General features: G+C 40.4%; 1 protein-coding gene across 15 annotated transcripts in view; it reads right to left on the bottom strand.

The window, feature by feature from the left end:
- Positions 1 to 23,685, bottom strand: part of SYBU (syntabulin) — a 114,815-nt gene that overhangs the window by 67,992 nt on the left and 23,138 nt on the right. For 2 of the 15 annotated variants that reach the window (XM_035277184.3, XM_078353282.1), the window contains exons 1-5: positions 7,532 to 7,660; positions 6,373 to 6,520; positions 4,838 to 4,948; positions 3,583 to 3,663; positions 1,646 to 1,847 (exon numbers count right to left, since the gene is read on the bottom strand). The exons of 1 other annotated variant lie outside the window; for it this stretch is intronic. In XM_035277184.3, the coding sequence (XP_035133075.3) occupies positions 1,646 to 1,847; positions 3,583 to 3,663; positions 4,838 to 4,948; positions 6,373 to 6,417 (439 nt within the window). In that variant the 5' untranslated portion in view covers positions 6,418 to 6,520; positions 7,532 to 7,660. Of the gene's footprint in view, positions 1 to 1,645; positions 1,851 to 3,582; positions 3,762 to 4,837; positions 4,949 to 6,372; positions 6,521 to 7,531; positions 7,661 to 23,685 lie in introns of those variants that run through there. 12 more of the 15 variants (XM_008983340.5, XM_078353283.1, XM_002759289.6 and 9 more) reach the window with 8 other exon arrangements.

Genomic DNA, 23,685 nt, shown 5'->3' with positions numbered 1-23,685 from the left:
TCTCCACTAGTCATAAGACAGTCACTCCTTTAAATTTTACCCAAATTCCTAATACTTCTCAAGGAATATAAGTCCTTCTAAGTCATGTTCTTCAATGGGAATAACAAGCTCTGTCAAGTGATAATGGTGGCACCTTCAGGAACCATCAAGAGATTTGTGCCCCTTATCAAATACCCTCACAACTTTAAGGAAACTTTCTTACTCATGTGCCAAAACTGACATCTATAGTTCATTGTACTAAGAACCAGCATTTATCAAGCACCTCTGTAAGCCAGGCACTGTGATAGGTAAACATTTAGGTATCTGATCTCATTCAACTTCATAGCCACTCTACAAGGGAAGTATTATCATCTCATTTTACCAATGTAACAACTGAGGCTTAAGGAGGTTAAGCAACTTGTCGAAGGTCACACAGTATATAAGTGGTGAACAGGCCAGGGATTCCAGCCCTTCCTGTAATCAGGCTTGGCAGATCACAAAGACTGGGCTCTTGCCCACTAAACCATAAGGCCAGGCCAGCCTTGGGCTATAACTCTCCCTGATCGTGACCCCATTTGTTAGGAGTTGCTTTATCTTTGGGGAATTTCATAATTAGAGGTACACAGGCTTATAGAGGTTGCTAGTATAAAATTCAACCCAATATTTTTTCTAGATTTAACAAAGGAATTCATTTTTAAAACAGTCATAGAATGGCGATCATTAAAAAGTCAGGAAATAACAGATGCTGGAGAGGATGTGGAGAAATAGGAATGCTTTTACACTGTTGGTGGGAGTGTAAATTAGTTCAACCAGTGTGGAAGACAGTGTGGTGATTCCTCAAGGATCTAGAACCAGAAGTACCATTTGACCCAGCAATCCCATGACTGGGTATATATCCAAAGGATTATAATAAATCATTCTACTATAAAGACACATGCACACATATGTTTATTGCAGCACCATTCACAATAGTAAAGACTTGGAACCAACCCAAATGCCAGACTGGATAATGAAAATGTGGCACATATATGCTATGGAAAACCATGCAGCCATAAAAAAGGATGGGTTCATCTCCTTTGCAGTTACATGGATAAAGCTGGAAACCATCATTCTCAGGAAACTAACACAGGAACAGAAAACCAAACACCGCATGTTCTCACTCGTAAGTAGGAGCTGAACAATGAGAACATATGGACACACGGAGGGGAACATCACCCACCAGGGCCTGTGAGGGGATGGGGGGCTAGGGGAGGGACAACATTAGGAGAAATACCTAATGTAGATGACAGGTTGATGTGTATGGCAAAACCACCATGGCACGTGTATACCTATACAACAAACCTGCACGTTCTGCACATGTATTTCAGAACTTAAAGTATAATTTAAAAAATGAAAAAAAACCTCATAGAAACAAACAGTTAGATTTTACATTCGAAATTATATGCTAGAAAAACATGAAAATTCAGGTGTGAGGTTCCAATAAACTGAACCATATGAAAATGCTGTGTTTGTAGGTCACAACAGCCAGAAATGTATGACCTTCTACAATTCATCCTAATAGTAGAAGTGTAATTCTAGGCTATAAGGGACCCAGTGCTGGCCCATTCACAATGCACCTGCAGTGCACATGCTTCATGCCTCTGGTGGCTTCCCCAGGGTACTGTACCTGAGCAGAAGCTGTTGCTGCTAACGGTCCTTGCTGAGCGCCCAGAGCTGCTGGGGTTGAACTCTCTGCTCTCTTCCTCAGAGAAAGGAGACTCAGAGGCTGGGGACACTTTGTGCTGTTGTTGGGGCAGATGGGGCCGAAGAATCAACCGGGGAATTCGGCTTCGAGAAATCTCCTTGTCATGGTGCTGCACTCTGTGCTCCTTCTCAAAATTGAACATCAAAAAAGAAAACAAAAGGAAAGGCATTTCCCTCTCTGAACTCCTGTGGGTTCCTTCAAGGATCAGTTTCTAAGAAATCACATTTCTGAGTATTGAGTCTTCACAGAGTAGCCCTGCTTATCTCAGTTACTGAATGAACTTCAAAACCCTTCTACTGAGCTAACCTTTCTAATCTACTGAATAGCACATATCTGTGTGGCGCATACACACACACACACACACACACACACACCCCACATATACACACTACAGACTTCTACTCACTAGCTGGAAGGCATCCTACTTCCCTATGCCAGTCCTGACTCACCTTCCCACCCTGACTTCTTCTATCACATTCAAGCTTCCATCTCCCAAAGGCTCTTTATTACACCACACTCTGGCTTCTTACTTGATAGCCTTCGGACTTCCATTTTGCTTTCTCTAAATTAGCTGTGACTATCTGACTACTGTTTTCTTGTCTCCTCACAAAGTCGAACCCTATACCTGGAACAGTTATTTCCTGATAGCTTGCACAAAATTATCTTTAAAATCCCTCCTCTTCTGGACAGGATCTTAATTATTCATTAATACCCTAGTACACAAGGCTTGTTGCCAACAGAAAAGCAAACACAAATCTGATAGATGGGAAGATGGCTCCACCTTTTACATCATCTTTAGTTTGTGTTTTCTTTACAGGACATCCATAACAAGAGATTTTTCTCTCTCTTTGAAAACTCAGTATGCAATACCCTGCCGTGCCTTGGTTTTAAAAATGCATAACAGTAATATTTTCACAATGTTTTGCAACTTACAAGGTGCTTTCCCAACCATTTTCTCATCTGATCTTTACACACCAGACGGTACATAGAGAGGACACAAATGAATGGCCCTATTTTCAGTGAGGAAACAGCCTAAATGGGGTAGAGATGCTTAGGCAGGACTGTACACCATGTCAGAAGTAGAACGAACTTCCAATCCAGTGCTTTGCAGGGTCACCACCATCCTGCCTTATTAAAATGGACTCCTAGGAGGAGCGTTGTGCAAAAAATTCCACGGCTTCCTCCAACCTCTGTCACTGAAAAGGGACTCTTTGGCTTAGGTAACAAACACCCTTTCGAAACATGACCTACTGTTCCTTTCCTCAGACTTAACCAGGAAGGGTCACGGCCAAAATAAACACCTCTGGGAGGCCGGCACATGGCAGGAATTGAAGGGTAAACCCCAGCGATAGGGAACTTCAGAGGGCCCTCAGGCAACCACTGTACCCAGGGGCCGCCAGCCGCACCCAGCCTCGGATTCGCCCTGCACATCTGCCGCCCAGCAGGTACCACCGCGCCAGCCCCTCTGCTGGGCACACCGCAGACCCTGAACCGAGGCGGGGTCACTGACACGCTCGAGTCCTCATTTCCCAGTCGCGAATGCATCAGATTCCTTTCATTCACATCTCACACACCGAACATCAACTGAAAGCTACACCACACACTCCCAGTTTCAGGAGATGGGATTAACCCTCCAATCATGTCAGTCTCCAAAATCTAGTCCTCCAGTACCGCCTCCCCATCTCCTGGCTCTCAACACCTAAGCAATGCCCCCTGCCTTCTCCGGACCCCACCTCCCCCTGTCCTGTCTTTCCCCGGACCCTAAACGTCACCCCTCCAGCTCTCATCCCGCCCGCTTCTCGCCCCGCAGCGCCCGCCTTCCCCGCCCTTCAGCGCCCGCACTGCCCCGGGCTCCTTACCTTGCTCTCTCGGAGGGGCCCCATCGCGCCGCTGCCCGCCGGCTCCTTGCGCCGCCGCTGCCGCCGTCCAGGAGGAGGCACCTGCGAGCACGGAGTGAGGAGACTGCGCTGAGCCGGCGCGGGCTGCGGGCGGCGGCTGCTGCGGCTCCAACGCGCCGCCGCCGCCAGAGCCGCGGATTGCGCCAGGCTCCCAGGGCGCGCCCGGCCCCGCCCCGGTCGGACACGTGGTGCCGCAGTCGCCTGAGGCCGCTCCCCTGGCGCCTTCCTCACCTGAGGCCCTCGGGGCAACTCGACCGCGCCTGGGCGTGCCCCACCCGCTGATTTGGCCACGGCACCGCCCGCCCCCACAAGGCCGCATGTCCCTCCCTCTCCAAGGAGCTCGGCCCGGTGTGAGCAGGCCGTGGCTAGCGGCGTCTCCAGCCCAGGGGTGCCCCCACCCTCGGTCTCAGGTTTGAAGAGGGTGGCGTTGGATGGAGTAACTGAGAAAAGCTGCGACATCTCAGAGGCAAAACAGAGAAAGTTTTCCCCTGGCGACCCCTCCTTGGCCTCCAGGGCTTAAGTCAACCTACAGCTCTGCACAACTGCCTCGCCCGAGAGCAGCGGGGATCTCTCTCCTACCGGACCCCAGCCAAGCCAGTGCGGCAGGACGACTGACACAGCCTGCGCCTGGGTTCCGGGATCTCAAAGGCTGCGGTGGATTCTACTTGTGGGGGTTGCATCAGAAAGGCCTTCAGTGGGCAGCTCAGTCCCTCCGGCTTGGGGAAGCGAGGCTGCGAGGTAGCGGGAGAACAGCCTTTTCCCCAGCTCTGCCTGGCAGCTGCCCGGCGCCAGGAAGGAGCTCAGGCGCACCGCTAAGGGAAGAGCACTGCAGTTGAACTCAGAAAAACGAGTTCAAGCCAGCACTCCATCAGTCCCTTTAGCCTCAGTGACTAGATGCCTAAAGTTTTTCATTTTATTTATTTCTTTATTTTTATATATTTTTTGTGCTTTTGTTGTTTTTTGATGGTTTTTGTTTTTCGTTGTTGTTGTTGAGACGGGTCCGACTCTGTGGCCCAGGCTGTAGTACAATGGTGTCATCAGGGCTCACCGCAGTCTCTAACTCCTGGGATCAAGGGATCCTCCTGTTTAGGCCTCTCAAAGTGCCGGAATTACATGCAGGTGGCTTTGCCTGCCTGGCCTACGCCTACGGTTCTTGACTCTTCTGAACTGCAAGTTTACCCTTGTGAAATTGAGGGATGATAATAGTGATACCTACCTCTAGGATAGCTGTGACGGTTAGATGAGGAAAACAAAACAGCCGATAGAGCAGAATTTTCCAAAGGGCGGCTAAGTTGGTCCAGGTGATCCGGTCAATATTTGCCGATGCCTTTTACATGACAGGCATAAAAAGCATTTGTGATGCACACAGATTTGTTGAAGAAAGGTTGAAAATCTGTCCAACAGCAGACTTAGAATAGGGTACATCTCTGGCCAAGAGCCTTGATTTATTACACTTGCTACCCTTAAATCTTATCTGGTGATGGAATTCAACATGTATAATGACTTATACACCCTTTATTCAGAATTGGGGAATATTTCAAGCATCAATGTGGCAGGCCAATACTCTGATCCTTATGCACCGGCGTCCTATATGGGAGGACTGTGCTTCTTGAAAATCGAGGGTTACTGTCCCCTTTTATCCATCCTCTAAACAGCTTTTCTCTGAGTCCTCAACTCTCAAGTCTAAGAATGTATGTTGTGAGTCTAGAGAGAGCCTGAAGCCAGAGGATTAGTGGAATCAATTTCCCTTCTTTCTTCAACTCCAAAAGAGATCATCCTCCATAAATCTTCATGCCTTTTCAATCTACTTAGCTGTCTCAAGCAGTGAGGTTGATAATTTTAGGATTCTTTATTTGGAAAGAAGAGGTGATTAATTCATGCTTTCAACACCCATGGCTGTCTCAAATATGGACCTCAGGAAAGTGCAGGTCCAGGAATTTTGAGTCTGGGATCATATACTGTGAGATAAGAACAAGTTGGAAAGTCAATAGATTCCTCTGAGTTCCCTACTTGGAACTGAGAATTGAGACTGGGGACCTAATAGCAGAGACACCCTCACTGAGCTAGCCAAGTGTCTTTCTCTTACTCACCTGACCCACACATAGCATAAACACCAAGTGATTTCCATGCTACCCAAGTAATGACCGTCTTGAATCTAATTCCTTCTGTCCACTATTTATCTCCATTATCTTCATGTAGAGTCTAAACCACAGCCACCCTTATTGCAATAGTGGTCTAACTCAAGGTCTCTTGCTTTCAGTCTTGCCTCTTATTCCTTTCTATCCAGTGTTTCCATTTTTCCACAAACCTTTATGAAAAGCTAAATCAAGTCATGCTTCCCCATGAAAACTCATTAGTGGTTTCCTGATTGTCTTCCAGGTAATATTGAAACTCTTTAATGTGGCACACAAGGCTTTCCTGATCTGGCCACCTTGTTTATCTCTCCAGTCTTGTTTCTTGCCACTTCTCTCTTTTTATAGATACTCTCTTCCCTTCCTAACCTGCCTCTTTGGCCCCTACCACTCTTCCCCTGCATACAAATGGATACTGCTCCAACTGTAGCATTTGCATTTCTCAGAGGAGGAGGTTTTGCATTCTCTTTTTCCTCGACTGCTGCACCTGCTATTTCCTCTGTCTGGAACATTTCTTGCACTATATCCCCCTGTCCTCCTCAACTCTTAAAGATACATTAAGTTTCATTTTAGACAGCTTCTTCCAGGAAACCTCCCCTGATGATTCCAGGACACTTACTTTTACCCCCAGGAGAGCTGTTGTGATCTCCTCAGAATTCCCCATTTACTTGTTTGTTTTCACCGAAGCTTGTAGGCAGTGCCTAGTACAATTCCTCTTATATGGTAGACACTCAATACGTAGCTGTCAAATGAGTTAATGCATGAACCTGTGAATTCCATAACACCATAAGGGGTCCATCAGTGCAGGATAAAGAACGCAGATACAATTTGCTTTGAAAATGATTCAAATAAAGCTGCCTCCACAATGTATTTGTATCTGATAATTGGGTGTATGCCTAAAAAATCCAACATGTGTTCAGTGACAGCTTTTACTGCAGAAGTGCAAGCACTGAGAGGCTGTGCAGTAACCTTGCTGTCGCCATAGCAACCTCGCAGAGGGAAAGGCTGATGATTTAGTGTTCAGATGCTTCTTAGCGCTGTACTTTTGGAACCCAAGCCTGTTTTTCCACTGTTCTAAAAGGCAAGTTTTACCAATGATAATATCTATGCTGTCTTAATTTCATTCAAGTGTTTCTTATGTCATTAGAAGAAATGTAACATTTGGATTATGCCATCAAAGAGATATAATGTAATACAGCATAATATGGTCTTCTTTCCTCTGCTTCAAAACATTCTTGTGCATTTTCATTTTCTACTTAAAGACTTATTTTATGATCTTATCATCTTGTAGCTTCTTTAAAAATTAATGTATTTCTGGCTGTTAGAAAATATTACTTACTTTAGAATTAAACCTTTAAAGATTATAAACAATACCTGTCCAAGCCCGGCAAGGCACAGGAGAGATAGGGTACTGTAGACTGGGAAGAAAGATAATGTCTTTATATAATTATTCCCCCAAATTTGGGGTAAGTTATTGACTGTTTATGTGAAGTTTGTAATTAAGTCACTCCTCCCTTTCCTGTGCACACAACTTTATATTTTCAGAACTCTTTCACATATATAATCTTATTTGAGCCTCACGAAAATCCTGTGAGGTACATGTGGCCAATCTCTGAGACCAGATAAGTGAAAAAGCACAGATTTTTATTAATAGGAATCCCCCAGACTGCAAACTTCACAGAGAAGACAATACAAATGCACTGCCGAAAAGAAAACGCCTGCAGCAAACAACCAAGACACACCACGGTCCCTCACATCCACTCTTCCTCGCATCTCACCTGTGTTTGCTGGGGGCTTCCTTGGGCTCAATCAGGGCTGACAAAGCACCATCTCCTAATCCTATCAGCTGTGTGAGCAAGCACTGCCGTCTCTCTCGGTGACCCAATGTTGGGTATCTGCACAGCAACAAGGAGCAGCTGACGTGCTGCACAAGACGTCACGAAGGAAAGAAACTGCATTCTGGGGCATCCTGGGATTTTTGTGTGTCTGGTGTGGGGTGGGGTGGAGACCCATATTTTTCTTACCAGGGAGAGAGCTGTCTGTTTTCCTGTAAGAGCATTTGTGCATGATCAATCCTCCTCTTTTTTTTTTTTTTTCTTTTTTTCTTGTGATGGAGTCTTGGAGTCTTGCTGTCGCCAGGCTGGAGTGCAGTGGTGTGATCTCAGTTCACTGCAACCTCCGCATCCTGGGTTCAAGCAATTCTCCTGCCTCAGCCTCCCAAGTAGCTGAGACTACAGGCGGGCACCACCACACCTGGCTAATTTTTATATGTTTTGTAAAGACAGGGGCTTCACTGTGTTGGCCAGGATGGTCTTGGTCTCCTGACCTCGTGATCTGCCTGCCTCAGCCTCCCATAGTGCGGGGATTACAGGCGTAAATCACCACGCCAGGCCCAACCCTCCTCACCCTCCTCTTAATATATGTGTGTTATTGTTACTATATGGTTGAGGTACTTTGATGTTGTAAAACTGAAATGACTAGAATTGCACAAGATCACTTCCCCAGGAGGGGGCCCAGAGGGTGCTTGGGGCAGGGAGGGCAGTGGGTAACCTGAGGCAGGGCATGCTTGAACATTCACTGAGCTCAGAGTGTGTCAATTATCTCTGCCCGACAAATGAGTGCTCAGAGTGTTCTCTCAGTGAAAAACAGAAATTAAGGGCAAGTCCAGAGGAAGAGGCAGAGGTTGGGAGCTTGGAGCCTTGAAGGATGGTCTAATCCTCTGCTTGCCTTATGGCGGAGCAGATCTGAGATCATCTTCCCCCAAAATAGCTTTTCGTTTGTGGCATTTGGTTCATCTTTGAAAATAGGGTAGGATACTCATCAAAAACACAGGCACGGTGATTGCATTAAACAAAATGGGGACACATGGTTAGACAAGTAGGTATATACTTATTGAGACAAGGAATCAGAATGATTGAAATTAAGAGGCTCTAGAAAGTATGAGTGTAAAGATTGCCATTTAAGTAGGGGAAACTGAGACTTGACATTTATCTAGTGAAATGCTTCCTAAGTTTGGACAATCTGTTTGTCTCACAGATGTACAGAAAAGACAAAGGTCGTTAATCTGTAAGACATGAAAAGGAAAGCCTAAATCCAATAGTTAAATTCTAGGGTAATAGAGAAACACTTTCGTTCTCCAAGAAACCAGAAGATGTGAGAAAGGCAGCTGAAAGCTGCCTGAACCCAGCAGGGCAGCTATAGAGAGAGGATGCTTCTCAGACATGCAAGCACAGAGCAGATATGCAGGCTGGAGGCTGTGAGGGGTTCACTCGGCATCCATAGCAGTCTAGGCTTAGAAAATAAGTTGATATCTAGGTTCCCAGAAAGCAGATCTATGGCTAGATTTGAATTACATTAAAAATAGCATGCTCTCCATAATATAATTTATTTACATAATTTTTGCTTTTGGCTTCCACTTTCTAGTATACATCTTAAAAATTAACTTTGTCTTTATTTCTGCTGAAAAACTGAGAGCAGGAGCAAAAGAGGAAGATTTTGAGCTTCTCTTCCCAAAGAACAAAAGCACTATTGCCGAATGAGGCCGAGCGCCCCCAGAGGCCAACCAGATACTATGATGGCAGCAGCAGCAGGGGATGGTTGGGCTGCTGGTGTGGGGGTCACTTGTGCAGTTGCAGAGCTGGGGATACTTTTGATTGCTGCTTTATTCACACTTCCTAGTTTATTCCTGTGAACGACTTTCCTTTATACCTGCAATCTTGTGACCTTGTGAGTAAAGCTAGTCCTTGCTGTGTACTCCCAGCTCCTCTCGAATCCACTGCAGAAGAATTTGTAGGAAAATGAATTTGGAATTTGGGAATCTGGCCTATGTAATTTCATCTGCCCATGTGTCCTCTTTAGGTACTTCTGCTGATCAAGAGGAAAAATATGCCTTTATAAAATAGTAACTAACTTTTCTTTAAAAAAAGGATACTAAACCATCTTATCAAAATTTTGGAAAAGAAAAAAAAATACTCATTATCCCCTTGCCTTTACATCAATTATCCATATTCCTTCTGTCAGCAGTTCCATGTATTTACTTTCAGGCTTATCTACTGTGCATCAAAACCAGCATGTTAAAATAAGAATGAAATTCTAAGTGGCATATGGCGAGTGAAGTTACTACTCCCCTCTGTCTTTTCTCTGATTATCAGGCACTAATCTGAAATATGGGGATCTCGGGCCTCCTTATCACTACTGACAAACAGCTGAGGCTGCTCCTGGAAGTCTGGAAGTTCCAGGGTGGCTTCCTAGATATCTGGTCCTGGTAGAGACTGGACCCATCTGAAGCTTCAGAAAAAGTTGCTGATGGGGAATGAGCAAAGCTAAGGCTGGAGAAATGACCTTAACTCAGGGGCTGGTAGAAAAGTACCTGTATCCCTTTCTAATCAGAAGCCTAGCTACTAGCTTGCAATAATGTGATGCTAATTCCAGAGGAAGCAAAGGAAAGTGAAATGAGTTTCCCAAGTCTGGAAAAAGATCTGTGATGAGAAAATGTAGTTTAATAAAGGACATGAATTCTTGAGTCTCATGGGCCTGGAGTTGAGACCTTTTTTTGCCTCTGACAGTGTTACTTCAGGCAAGTTATTTAACCCCTCTAGGATTCAACACGCAGTATGTGTGCTTTAGTTAAAAAGGAAAGAAGAACCAGTTGTACTAGTTTGTGTCTTTGAGCAAATTAACCTTTCTGTGCCCCATTTTTACACCTAGAAAATGAACTTAATAACTAATTAGTTCATAATACAGTTATAAGGACTAGAAAAGAACACACACAAAGCCTAGCATTTATTTCTGGCATATGGTTAGAGCTTAATAGATATCCTCTGTCCCTCAGGATTAAATGACTCCAATCACCATTGCTGCTTCCTGCTTGCTTGTTTCACATTCTCCTCATCCTAAAAACTTTCATCTTAATTTTTATTAAATGGAAGCAATATGTTTTCTCTTGATGACTTATGACATATAAAGAAGGAAACTGAATTGCTCATTAGAAAAGATATTGCCAGGACTTTTCCTCCAGAAGGCAGATCAAAAAATGTTAGAGTAGAAGACATGGTGAATGCACAGACACCTATCACTCATTCATTCATTCATCCCTCTCTCCATCCATCCATCACTTCTTACTTCATTCCTATTCTGAGCCATGTAATGTGTCAGCCACTGGTTCCAGAGTATTCAAAGATGAACAATGATTCCTGTCCCAAGTGTCTCAAGGTCTAATACAGACATGGGCATGATCATCAGCTGTTAAGCCATTCAGTGAGTTTGCATGAGATCTGGACACCCAGAGGGTTTGCCAGTATCTAAATTAGGCTGGGGTCTGAGATGTTCAGGGGTGAGTTTTAAGATGAATTTTGAAGCATTGAATACATCCTATTATAATCTGCTCTTTTCACAGTTCCTTTCTCTTTATTGTTCCTTTTCTCTCTTCCTCCTCCTCTTCCTTTTTCTTGTTCTACTCTCTGTTTTTTTGTTTTTTTTTTCTTCTATTTTGAGATACTTCTGCCAATCTCCAAGCCCCAAGGATTGATGCAGAGGAAAGCAGCTTTTGGACTTCCCATTGAATCTTTACTACCTGGCTGTAACCTTCTAGAAGAAATGGAGTTTTCTCAAATCTTGATCAACTAGGACAGCATCAGGACAATACCCGGTGTTTTGTTAATTAGCAATAGTTGACGTTATAAGAATACCATGTTATACTGCCACCTATGGGTTTGTTCGTGAAATTTTCTTTTGACAGGTAAAGTCTCTAGTCCTAAAATGTAACAAGGGTTAATGATGCATTTATTCTAACTTTCAGGGCTATTGCAGAATTCAAAATATAAGGCTATACATAGCTGGATGTCAATAAACAGGACATTATTCAGAATGTGTGAAATAATGAACAGGTGCTTTGATAGACAATGGTTCCAAATTCCTTTCTCTTTACCTGCTGAACCACTTTAGGCAAGCTAGGTAACATCTCTGTATCTTGGTGTTCTTATTTGTAAAATACATGTGTGGTTCTACTTAATAGGTCTATTTTGAGGATGAAATTCTATAACACTTGTAATAAGCCCAGCATAGTCCCTGTACTAACTGGGGATTTAACTATAGATTTATTGTTCTCCTTTCTTCTCCCCTTCCTCAATTCACAATGACCCAGAAGAGGACAAACTATGTAATTCCATTTTAACTGAGCAGTAGGGTAAATTTTCTAAAACAGTAATAATAAATGATATTCATATGGTCACTACATTATCTATTCCTAGGCATCTATTTTAGTTTTTTTTTAATTAATAAACTTTATACTTCTCAGCAGTTTTAGGTTTACAAAAAATTAAGCAAAAAATGCAGAGAGTTCCCGTATATACCATTACTGAGATCTATCTCAATCTTCCTGATTAGTTAGGTATAATTGTACTCTGGCTTTTGAAGATAGTGTAAATAAGTGCCCATCAAAAGGTTCTATATCTCCCACCTTCCCCTGCTCTTTGCCTGCTCACTACCTTTTGATTTGCCTCCAAGGTCTTCTCTGTCTCCATGGTGGATTCAATGCCAAGACTCCTAGAAGTTTCCCAAAAGTCTTAGCAATACTGCCTCTCCTATGACCAGAAGGTGAGCACAATGGGAAAACCCCGCAACCCTGTGGATGAATGGCATGGCAATGTGCTTGCTTTTCACCTGCAGTGGGGCCTCAGTGCTGCATGGCAATCATTTGGGGCTTCTAGTGAATGTTCTCTCCTATTCTTCACAATGCCTATTTTAAACCTCCTCCATACTTCAAACCTACCAACCTATCACCTCTGCCCTCATGTCGTACAGATGACCATCTTTCCTGATTGACAGACAAAACAGTAGGTATTAAAAGAACTCTCTCAATCTCCTGCCTTCAAACCTGTAAATTCACTTGCCTCCACCACATCCTTCCCATTTCTGGTTCTTTAGGATGGAAGTTGTGTTTCTTCCTATACAAGGATAATTATTTTACCTGAGCTCTGGATCCCATAATTTTCCATCTCTTATGGGATATTATCCTATCAGTTAGTCCCTCATAGGATTATTGAGAGTATCAGAGGAGTTAAAAACCATAAAGAACATGGAAGAGCATCCTGTACACACTAAATGCTCAGTGAATGTTAGCTATTCTTCACCATCATCATCATCATCATCTTCTTCTTTTTGTTTTTTTTTTTTTTGGATAACTTCAATCCATTTATTTTTTTCTACTGGAAGTTTCACATCAGCATTTAAACATGCCAAAGCTTTCCCAACGAAATAAATGACTCTCCAAAGCTCTCATATATTTCTAGTAAACATGATTTTTTATGCCCATTCATCCCCAAACTTGTGAAAAAGTTAGTTGTCTAGAGCATATGTCTCACACCTCACTACCCCTTGAACCAATCCACTCCACTCATGTACTCACTACTCTACCAAATAGCTCTTCCCGGAGGTCACAAATTCTTCCATTTGGTTTAATCTGATGGCTAGTTTTTGTCTTAACCTTGACTTCTCATCAGGCTCTGGCATATTTTTGAAAAGCAATTTCATTTTTTTTTCTGGAAAATTGCCCTCCTGATCTTTCCCTACTTCTTCTTCTTCTTTTTTTTTTTTTTTTTTCTTTGAGACGGAGTTTCGCTCTTGTTACCCAGGCTGGAGTGCAATGGCGCGATCTCGGCTCACCGCAACCTCTGCCTTCTGGGTTCAGGCAATTCTCCTGCCTCAGCCTCCTGAGTAGCTGGGATTACAGGCACACGCCACCATGCCCAGCTAATTTTTTTTTTTTTTTGTATTTTTAGTAGAGATGGGGTTTCTACTAAACCCGTGTTGACCAGGATGGTCTTGATCTCTTGACCTCGTGATCCACCCGCCTCGGCCTCCCAAAGTGCTGGGATTACAGGCGTGAGCCACCGCACCCGGCCCCTTCCCCTACTTGGTATCCTTTCAGCTCATTCCTTAAATGTTGCTTTTTCTCATTTTCAAGTCTTCACCCTTTTATTCTTTCATCCATCCTTCCTTCCTGGGGTAGTATCTTTCTTTCAAGTAGCTTTAATTGCTATTTATAGGCAGATCTTATAGAAATTATATAAATGCACACCTCTATCCCATGATTATCCCATAATTTATCTGGATATCTCGACTTTTATATCCCACAGGGTCCACAAACTCACTACACTCCAAATTGAATTCATCACACTTCCTCTAAAAGCTGATTTTACTTTTGTGTTCCTTCTGTGTTCCCTAAGTTGACAAATATCATCATGCAGCCCCTGACACCTGGGTGACATTCTTAACTCTTCTATCTCCTCTTAACCATTACAACTAATTAGAACCTAAGTCCTATTTGTTCTACTTCATAATTATCTTTAAAATGTGTTCATTTCTCTACCACTTCTTCGTTCCTGGATTCCCAACTTGGCCCCCAGATTTGTCCTATTCAGTTCATTTTTGAACAGTGGCCAGCATGTTCTCTTTACAGCACAGATCTGATCATTCTTTCCTCACCCCGTATCCCTAGCCCCAACTGAAATCTTACAATGCTTAATACCGGAGTCAAGATAAACTTCATCCGCTAGCATAGCTTGCAAGATCCCTCATGATGTCATCCTTCTATTCCTTTGGCTTTCACAAATGTTCCCTCTACCTTGAACTTTCCTCTCCTTCTCCAATCTCGTTTCCCAACACCATCCAGTTCCTTTTGCGTTTCAGATATATTCACTGGATAATTTGATTTGTCAGAGTCCTGAAATTTGCTCCTGTCTTGAGTATGAAATAGGGTAAAATGATTTCTGGCTTTAAAAATACTTTCTACTGGAACTATATGGGTGTATTGTATAATGGAAAGATAAAGTTACATTAAAGCTATGATGAATATAGACGTTGCGCTTGCTTTTGGGCTTGTAAAATGAGTTGAGTGGTAATTCAAAATAATTTTTAAGTGACCAAGTGAAATAATGACTTACAAATTGGCATAACTTGAAAGGCTTTTGATAAAGAAAATAATACATTTCTTCCTATGTATTATAAAATATTAATCTTAGCTTCATTATTTTAATGGATTCATTTCTTCTGAGTGAGAATTCGAAGAATACTATTTGAAAAAGTAACCCTATGAATCCTTGTTATAGTTTTTCCTCCTGCTTTCTTCTATCACTTTTTTTACTTTTAGCATTAAAATAGAAAACAATTCTAAGTAAGAATTTATTTCACAAAAGACACTGTCATTTATATTTTCACATATTTATGTAGTTGCTTTGTTATATTTTTGTCACTGGAACAAACTCAGGATGATGTTGTAGTTTCAAATTTATATATGATCAAGGCTGGGCGTGGTGGCTCACACCTGTAATCCCAGCACTTTGGGAGGCCAAGGTGGGCAGATCATTTGAGGTCAAGACTTCAAGACCAGCCTGGTTAACATGGGGAAACTCCATGTCTACTAAAAATACAAAAAGTTAGCCAGGCATGGTGGTGTGTGCCTGTAATCCCAGCTACTCTGGAGGGTGAGTCAGGAGAATCGCTTGAACCCAGGAAGCAGAAGTTGCAGTGAGCCCAGATCATGCCACTGCACTCCAGCCTGGGCAAGAGAGTGAGACTCCATCTAAAAAAAAATTATATATGATCTAGAAAGGCCTATTTTTAAACTTGAAAATGGTTACTTTGGCAAGAGAGTATTGGAAACCTTCACACTATAAACTTGCTTTAAATATACTTTGAGAGTAGCCAATTTCCTAATGCTCGAGACACTAAGGATAGAATTGTAAATTTGTTAAAATCAATATGCTTATATTTCCCTTAGAGAAGATGTGGAATTTTCGCATATTTTTTCCTTTTCTTCCTGTCCTAATGTCAGCAGTCCTCGCCACAGAGTTCTAAATTCAAAAATACCTCTATAAGAATGGAAATGCTTAGTATGGAGAATAAATATAGAATTAAGACTCTTCTGTTTTTCATTTTGTCTTTTAATTATGTAATGTATATCTGAAAAATATTGTCTTAAAATGTGAAGATTATTTATTGCTTGCACACTATAATTAGGCAGGTTTCCTAATGCTTACTTAAGAATTGCCTTACAGACTTACACTTTTACTAACTGTATATCCTATCCCTTGAATTCCAGGCTTTTTATACACAAGTGATGTTATTTGTTCAACAAATATTAATTGAGCCCTTGCTGTGTGCCAATAACTCTGGTGAATGTTGGGAGAGATTTAAGTCATTTGCCTTGTTAGTACAGATAGGTGTGATGTCTTATTCTGGATTAAGCAATGTTTGAACTGCTATGTAACCATGAGGAATAAAAGTAGAATAATGAGCTTCACCCAAATACTGTTGTTTATTTTAAATAATAAAAGAAAATATTATTTAACACTGAAGGGAGACACATGACACATTTAATATTAATATAGAGAAATTATATTTCTAGCTTTAAACTATATCTTAAGATAAACCAAGAATAAAAACACATAACAATGTGACGAAAGAATTCTATTTATTAATACAGGAAAATGGTGTTTCTTTTTCTTTATAATTAAGAAATGTGGATAAGTGAAAACTAAGCATCTCTTTTTTCTCCCTTGGTTGGATCTTTGAATCTTTTCCACAGAGTAATGCTGCTTTTATAAACATTAAAAACTATGTCGACATACAAAATTTTCGAAATGGTAGGAAATGTATGCATTTCTTCACCTCATTTTGCCTTACTGGCTCTATTATTGTAGTTTTATTATAGTCACTGTCTCATAATTTAAAATATAGCAAGAGATCATTTACAGAGAGGGTTTGAGCAAAAAATTCGAATATTTTTCCCCCCTTTCCTTCTAAATCAGAAAGAATATGACGCTCCTTTAACACGAGGTTTTCTGGTAGTCTTTTGCCCATCGGAAATTTGTTTGTTCTAGGGAGCTTTAATGTAAAAAGGCTGACAGCAGGTCTGTACTTATATACTCCTGGCATTGGGCCTTCTGTAGAAATGCACATTAGATATTCAACTCTTGTCTTAAGCATTCTATTCCTGTAACCTGACTTCGTCCTTTTCTTTCTACTGTTGCCACTGAAACTGGAAATGACTGCAGAATACAAATCGTATGATAAATATTTGGGAATTTGTCTTTGTAGTTTTTCAGAACCACTGCCAAACTTCTTGCCTGGAGAGCTGTGTGAGACTTTTCAATCTGAAACCTTTGAGCAATGCTCTTCTCTAGCCAACTGGGAAGCATTCGCACGATTTAATTGTAGCAGCCTTTCAAAGGGTTTAATAAACATTTCATCTTTGACTCCATATTTTTCTAAAGGTGCTCATTTGTTGGCCATATATTTATACTCAGTAATTTCAAACACTGGGATGCATCTTCTTTTTGGAGATGCTCAAATGTGATGCATATGGTTTGAACAGCATTAGCATAAATAAAGATTGTTTCCCTAAAATTTTTATCACAGTGCTGTCCTCCAATTAGTCTGATCCTACTGAAAGATGCTACCTGTAGGTTTCCTTCATTTACCAGTAAGCTACTAAGTGTACCATACAAGGTCCATTTCTTGATCCTCTTGAAGGTACTATAGCAAATAACATTGCCCTTCTGGAATACAGTCCCAGATCTAATATCTTAACTATGAGTAGAATAGGTAGGATAAGTTTTAGGCTAATTAAACATGCTCAGGTGGCTCTGGATTCTCACTTTTAGGCCTTTTGTGATTTTCTCACTGACCTTACTTTTAAGCTGAGGCACTAACATATATAAAGGAGGGTTCTGCCTGTCCCATTTTTCTGCTATAATGAATTCATTCCATCTGCCTCCTTTGGTGTTGTTAAAGTTTCTTCTACAAACTTCTCAATTCATGAAGACAAACTGAGGATGTTCAATGTAAGTTATAAGGAGAAATGAATATGGCAAAAATCTAAACAAAGCTAGTGTTTTAAATGTGTTCATAATTGGTAGCTCTTGAAATGATGACTAAGACAAGATATTGAATGTAGGAAGGACATTTCCTGATCAAGTAGGTCAGAAGCTTTTATCTTCATTTAGATATTGGGGCCAATGCTTTCATCCATTGGGCCAATATTCTTGTTATTTACATCCACTTTAAGGCCTGAAGCTGTATTAAGAATTATATTTATGGCTGGGCATGGTAGCTCAGGTCTGTAATCCCAGCACTTTGGGAGGCCCAGGAGGGCGAATCACCTGAGGTCAGGAGTTTGAGACTAGCCTGGCCAACATGGTGAAACCCTGTCTCTACTGAAAATACAAAAATTAGCCTGCCATGGTGGTGCGAGCCCATAATCCCAACTGCCTGGGAGGTTAAGGCAGGAGAATCATAGAGATGGAGGCTGCAGTGAGCCAAGATCGTGCTATACTACACACCAGCGGGGGTAACAAAGCGAGACTGTCTCAAAAAAAGAAAAAAAAAATTAAAACCTCTGCATTTGCCTGCTTTGCCTCTTCAAAACTCAATAATTACTCGGTAAAAACTCAATAAAACTCAATATCTTTTAAAGCGATCTCTCTCACATAGAGCTTATATACCATTTCAAGGAGATTAGCTTTTGTGGTTTTGGACCCTCATGTTTTCCAATAACAATGAAAAAGGACTGGACTTGCTGAACAGTGGCCATTAGAACATGTGTGATGACTTTTCCAATAATGTGGCTCAGCTTACATTTACATTCAGAAAGACAGTTTTGCTCCAAGTCCACTCTAACATGAGCTTCTAGTACGGCAATGTGAGAAAATTAGCCAAAAGGAATTTCTGGTTTAGCCAATGGGTAGGCAATATCAAACAACTTGACAATCTGATGCCTCTTCTTGGCCTTGGCACCTACAAAACTTCTATTCATGATTACTGAATTGAAGTTCTCCAATGTTGCAGGGGTAGGGATTTTTCAAAGCAGATGGCTTTTTGTTGCATTTCACTGCCTAAATGTTTATTTACACTGTTCATTTTTAATGAGGAACCCATGATGCCATTGACAAAAGCATTATATTTCAAATTGGCCCAATTTGAAGTTTTTCTTCTATACATAGAGAACAATAAATTTTACTCATCTACAACTCCATCACCACATTCATAAGAGGTCTTCAGTTCTGTCTGCCATTTAAAACTTTCCCCGCACCAAGAACAATTCAGTTGTTCCCTTCTGCTTCGGTTTTTTCACTTAGTCTTTTTTTGTGCCTTTCCCCCCAAAATTTTATAGATCTTTTGCAGCTTTCTGTAAATAGATACATTCTAATAAACTGGGTATTTGTAGGGGAAAATATATATTTACTATTATTAATTAGTTTTAGAAATAGAGGTGGGTATTTTTGTAAAATTGTTGCAGTTTTTTAAAAAACATTATATTTATCAGATCCTAAGTAAACGTATTATGTGCAAATGTGGCATATATAAATATATATAAATGTTGCATAGAAAAGGACAAAAATATTTGTCTTTATATCAACCTTAATGAGTCAAGCAGCCAACTAGGCAAATAGCTCTGATGAATTGACTCTAAAATGTTCCTAATTTTAAGCCATCTTCTGACAGTGTCTCTTTAACTTAATTAATTTTAATAACAAATATCTAGAAAGACATCTTTTCATACCGACTTCAAATTTACAATAAAACTAGAACCATAGTTTTTGTTTGCAAATCAAAAGTAAAAGTCTTTTTACTTGTTAGCCTAGGAAGGAAGTTGGTTCACAGTTATTTGTAAGTTCTTTAAATTTTCGCGTTTACAGTTTTAATAAATGGCTTTCATCAATTCTATGCTGACAAGTTACAAGTTATTTTAATATTTATTTCATTATTTATACCTATTGGAGAGTTGAGTTTAAACTTTTGTACTGTGTATTTAACTACATTAGTATTGTGTCTTATCTTAAATAATAAAAATGGGAGTTCATGGCTGTTGTCTGATATCTTAATATTCACACTGGCCATTTTTCAAAACTAAGGTTTATTTTCTATGGCTCACATGAAAATATATTTCTAAGTGTACTGTAGCTAGCCTGCCTAACTCTTTACCAGATTACTATCTATCCAAACGTAGGAAAACCTTTAATTCACGCTAAGGAAAAGAATAACGTGGTTAACAAGGAAGTATGGGAGCTGAAAGAAGTAAAAAGCAATATCCTAAGTAAAATACAAACACATCTATTTATAAATAATGTTTCTACTCACTTGACAATGATTAATACATATTTTTGACATTTCTCTTTGACTTTACTGTCTACATTATTTCTTACTAATCAAATGTTCATTGGGTGTTTATTGTATTTATTCTGACTCTGGTACCTTTTTTACTTATGACAAATAAAAGGGAGGTCCTCATTCCACAGTGAGTGGAGCTGGAAAAGACATGAATTGCTGAGTATCGTCCAAGAAGATTTTGGAAACATGAATCTGTCTACCTGCAAATCCAGTGGCTTATTCCGGAAATGCTAAGAAATTCTCAATGTCATACCCAAGAATTATGAGATAAGTAGGAGAAGCTTGAGATTAAAGTGATTAAAAGAACAAGGGAAACTAAAATGATCAAAAAGAAGTGAGGATGTTGCCTGAGAAGTCTAAAACTGTAAGGATTCAAATCTGAAAAGGGAAAGGCTGGGTGGATTTTGGACAGAAGTATATATACCACACAGTGTGTAAATACAGTAATCTCACACTTGCCCACTCAGCAAATGCTGGAATGTGGGCATGAGAGAGTACCTTCTGACTCCCGAGGAACTTAAGATGATGTGTGGTCTCCAACGTGCAGAGAAGCTCCCTAACAGGGTGGAGAGCAGCTAAAGAAACTACTGGGCATGGAAAAGAAATGCTAGGGTGGCACTGTGTAAATAAAAAATACTATGATGTTTAACATATGGAATACCAGTAACCTCATTTAGTTTCCTCTGGAGATACCTAGTGTCATCTATATAAATGCAGTGAGAATGAGAGATCCATTATGCAGGCTTAGACAGGGGTGTCCCTCTTTGATTCACAGGGTATCGTAACAGAGTGCAGTTTGCATGTGCCTGGACCATATAGAATAGTTTTAACTCAACAAAATGGAGAAATGGTTTTAAAAAGTGCTCAGCAAGAGATGCAGATTGAAGTTAATGATGATAGTGCAGGAAGAAGCAAAGCAGAAAATTATGGAGCTGCCTCTTTTCCCAGTATGAAAGTCTTCATTAGTGACATTATCAAGTAGAAACAATGGAGAAGAAGCCACATGTATTAAATATTAGGGGTGTGTGCTCAGCAATTCTGTTATTATAAAGATGAGTGATAAAAGAAGTTGTTAGAGAACTGGCCTAGGGTCACGTAACATGAAATATCAGTGTTCATGTTTAACAACTTTGTTACCACAAGAAATATTTAAAATTGCCATTTTTAGTACCTCTGTGAGGTTCCCTTTCCTTCAGTGCTTTTAACTTCTCTCTCATGCTTACTGTGGAATTTAGATCTCCAGCTTGTCCAAGCTGAGGTCTTTTATCCTCAAATTTCACCTGGAAGCTATTGTCCCAAACCCAAATTATATTTCAAATTATATGTCATTTGAAATTCTCCCCTAATTAGCTCCTCATCCCAAATTTATCTACATTTCCAGTATTCCTTTAGAAAGTGAGACAGAATAGCATATAAGTTAAGAGCATTGCATCTAGGCTGCCTGAATTAAAATTTCTGCTCAACTGTGACTTTGGAAAATTTACATTTTCTTTATGAATTTTAGTCTTCTTATTTATAAAATGGGGGAACTATTGGTACTTACATCAATAAATGCATCCTGAAGTTTGGGAAAGCCTAGTAAAAGCACACGAAACACTATCTGCACAGAGCAAATGTTCAAAATAATTAGCTATTGTTACTTTTTAATCAGTGCTCAAAACTCTGGGGTCATTTTTGACCATCTCACCCACCCTTTTTTACCTCCTGTTTCCAATAAGTCACCAGGTCCTGTCTGCTCCTCTCAAAAACTACACCTGATCTAGTCCCACGGCCACTGCCCACTCATCTTTGCAACGCAGGCTAAAGCCAAGAAACTCCAACATGGTTTTCTCTCTCTGCAGGCTCTCACAGACTATACCCCATTTCCACACTGGACTATATGAATCTAATTTTAGTATAGGATTTATCTTACAGACCCACGCCTCAAAAATTTTGAGTTCTCTAATATCAATCAGAACATAATGTAAACCATGCCTTTGGCTTTAATAGTTTTTCAAAATTGGCTTTATTGTACAGACTTTCTTAGTTATTCCAGCTTTCTTTCTGTTCCACTTTTCTGAACTGGAGTATAGGTTCCACAAAATGTAGCATTCGCTCTCCATTTGTTTTTCAAATCATATGTCTGTCTTTTCTTCCCAACCAGATCTTGATCCTGAAGGCAAAGAAAGTATGTGTCTCACTTTCTTTTTGTTCTCCCAAGGCACTTGGCCCTAAATGCAGTAAACAAATTATAGATACACACTGTTGATCAATTGATTAAGAGATTTCATGATATCACAAAGTCATGGATAATATTTAAAATTGGTCATTAAGAGAAACCTGGATCTCAAGATATACTCTTGATTTTTGAGGTGGAAATCAAGAAGACAGCTACTTCTTTCTTCAATATGATGTTTAATTTAATGCCACTGTCAAAGATTCCACAAATATCAAGTCAATTATATGAAGTGCAAGAAATATAAAGAGACATAAAGCATAGGCTCTCTCAGTCATGTCTTATGTGTGTGGTAGGGTCAGTTTCACAAAAATATATACATACACACAGATAGGTAGGTAGGTAGGTAGATAGGTAGGTAGGTAGGTAGGTAGATAGGTAGGTAGGTAGGTAGGTAGGCAGATAGGTAGGTAGGTAGGTAGGTAGATAGGTAGGTAGGTAGGTAGGTAGGCAGATAGGTAGGTAGGTAGGTAGGTAGGTAGGTAGATAGGTAGGTAGGTAGGCAGATAGGTAGGTAGGTAGGTAGGTAGATAGGTAGGTAGGTAGGTAGGTAGGCAGATAGGTAGGTAGGTAGGTAGGTAGATAGGTAGGTAGGTAGGTAGGCAGATAGGTAGGTAGGTAGGTAGGTAGGTAGGTAGGTAGATAGGTAGGTAGGTAGGTAGGCAGATAGGTAGGTAGGTAGGTAGGTAGGTAGGTAGGTAGGCAGATAGGTAGGTAGGTAGGTAGGTAGGTAGGTAGGCAGATAGGTAGGTAGGTAGGTAGGTAGGTAGGTAGGTAGATAGATAGCAATGGAATAAAGGCTGCAACAGGACTCACTTTGATCAGGACAGTAAAAGATATAATGGATCAATACAAGATAGTTTCTGGGTCAGATTTCACATGGCATTTCCTAGGTAACATCTTTTATTTTTATCTGTAACTTGCATAAATATTCAAATTTTAGTTAGTCCATGTAGTGTGTATGATGGTAGTCAATCAATTAGGTTTAGAAACTGGTTGGTAAGTGTATATTTTTGGAAAAGCAAGTTATAGTTAACATACAACCATGCCAATATTTGATAGAAGTAGGCATTTTTTGTTTTACGATGAAAATGTTTCTGGTGGTACTTTATTATTCCTTTTAGCCTTTTCTTATCCCTAGTACATTTTTTAATGTTACGTTCTCTTTTTTTTCATTTTCTCACTTTCCAGTGTTCTGTCTGACCCTGGCCTGTATTTTATAGTGATTCTACTCCTTTTGCCCTCAAAAAACATGCCAGTGGTATTTTTTGGCTTTGCTTATTGTTGTTGATGCTATTTCATACTAAGCGGGTTGTAGGTTGTCCTGTATTTCTGAGTTAAAATTTAAAAGTATTGTGCAACAGTAAGAACCATAGGTGTAGCTTATTGCATATGTCTGATTAGTGTTGCTATTACTATTAACAGACTAATACAAATGTGGTATGATTATCTGATATATTAAGCTAAATAAACAGGTAATGACCAACTCTGCATGATGCTAACCATAATAATTTTAGGCTTCAATAAATCACATACAGTATATTTAGA

The sequence above is a fragment of the Callithrix jacchus genome, chromosome 16 (assembly GCF_049354715.1).
Source record: "Callithrix jacchus isolate 240 chromosome 16, calJac240_pri, whole genome shotgun sequence".
Taxonomy (NCBI): domain Eukaryota; kingdom Metazoa; phylum Chordata; class Mammalia; order Primates; family Cebidae; genus Callithrix; species Callithrix jacchus.
Note: the sequence above shows the minus strand (reverse complement) of the source record. Positions and strands in the feature narration are given on the sequence as shown.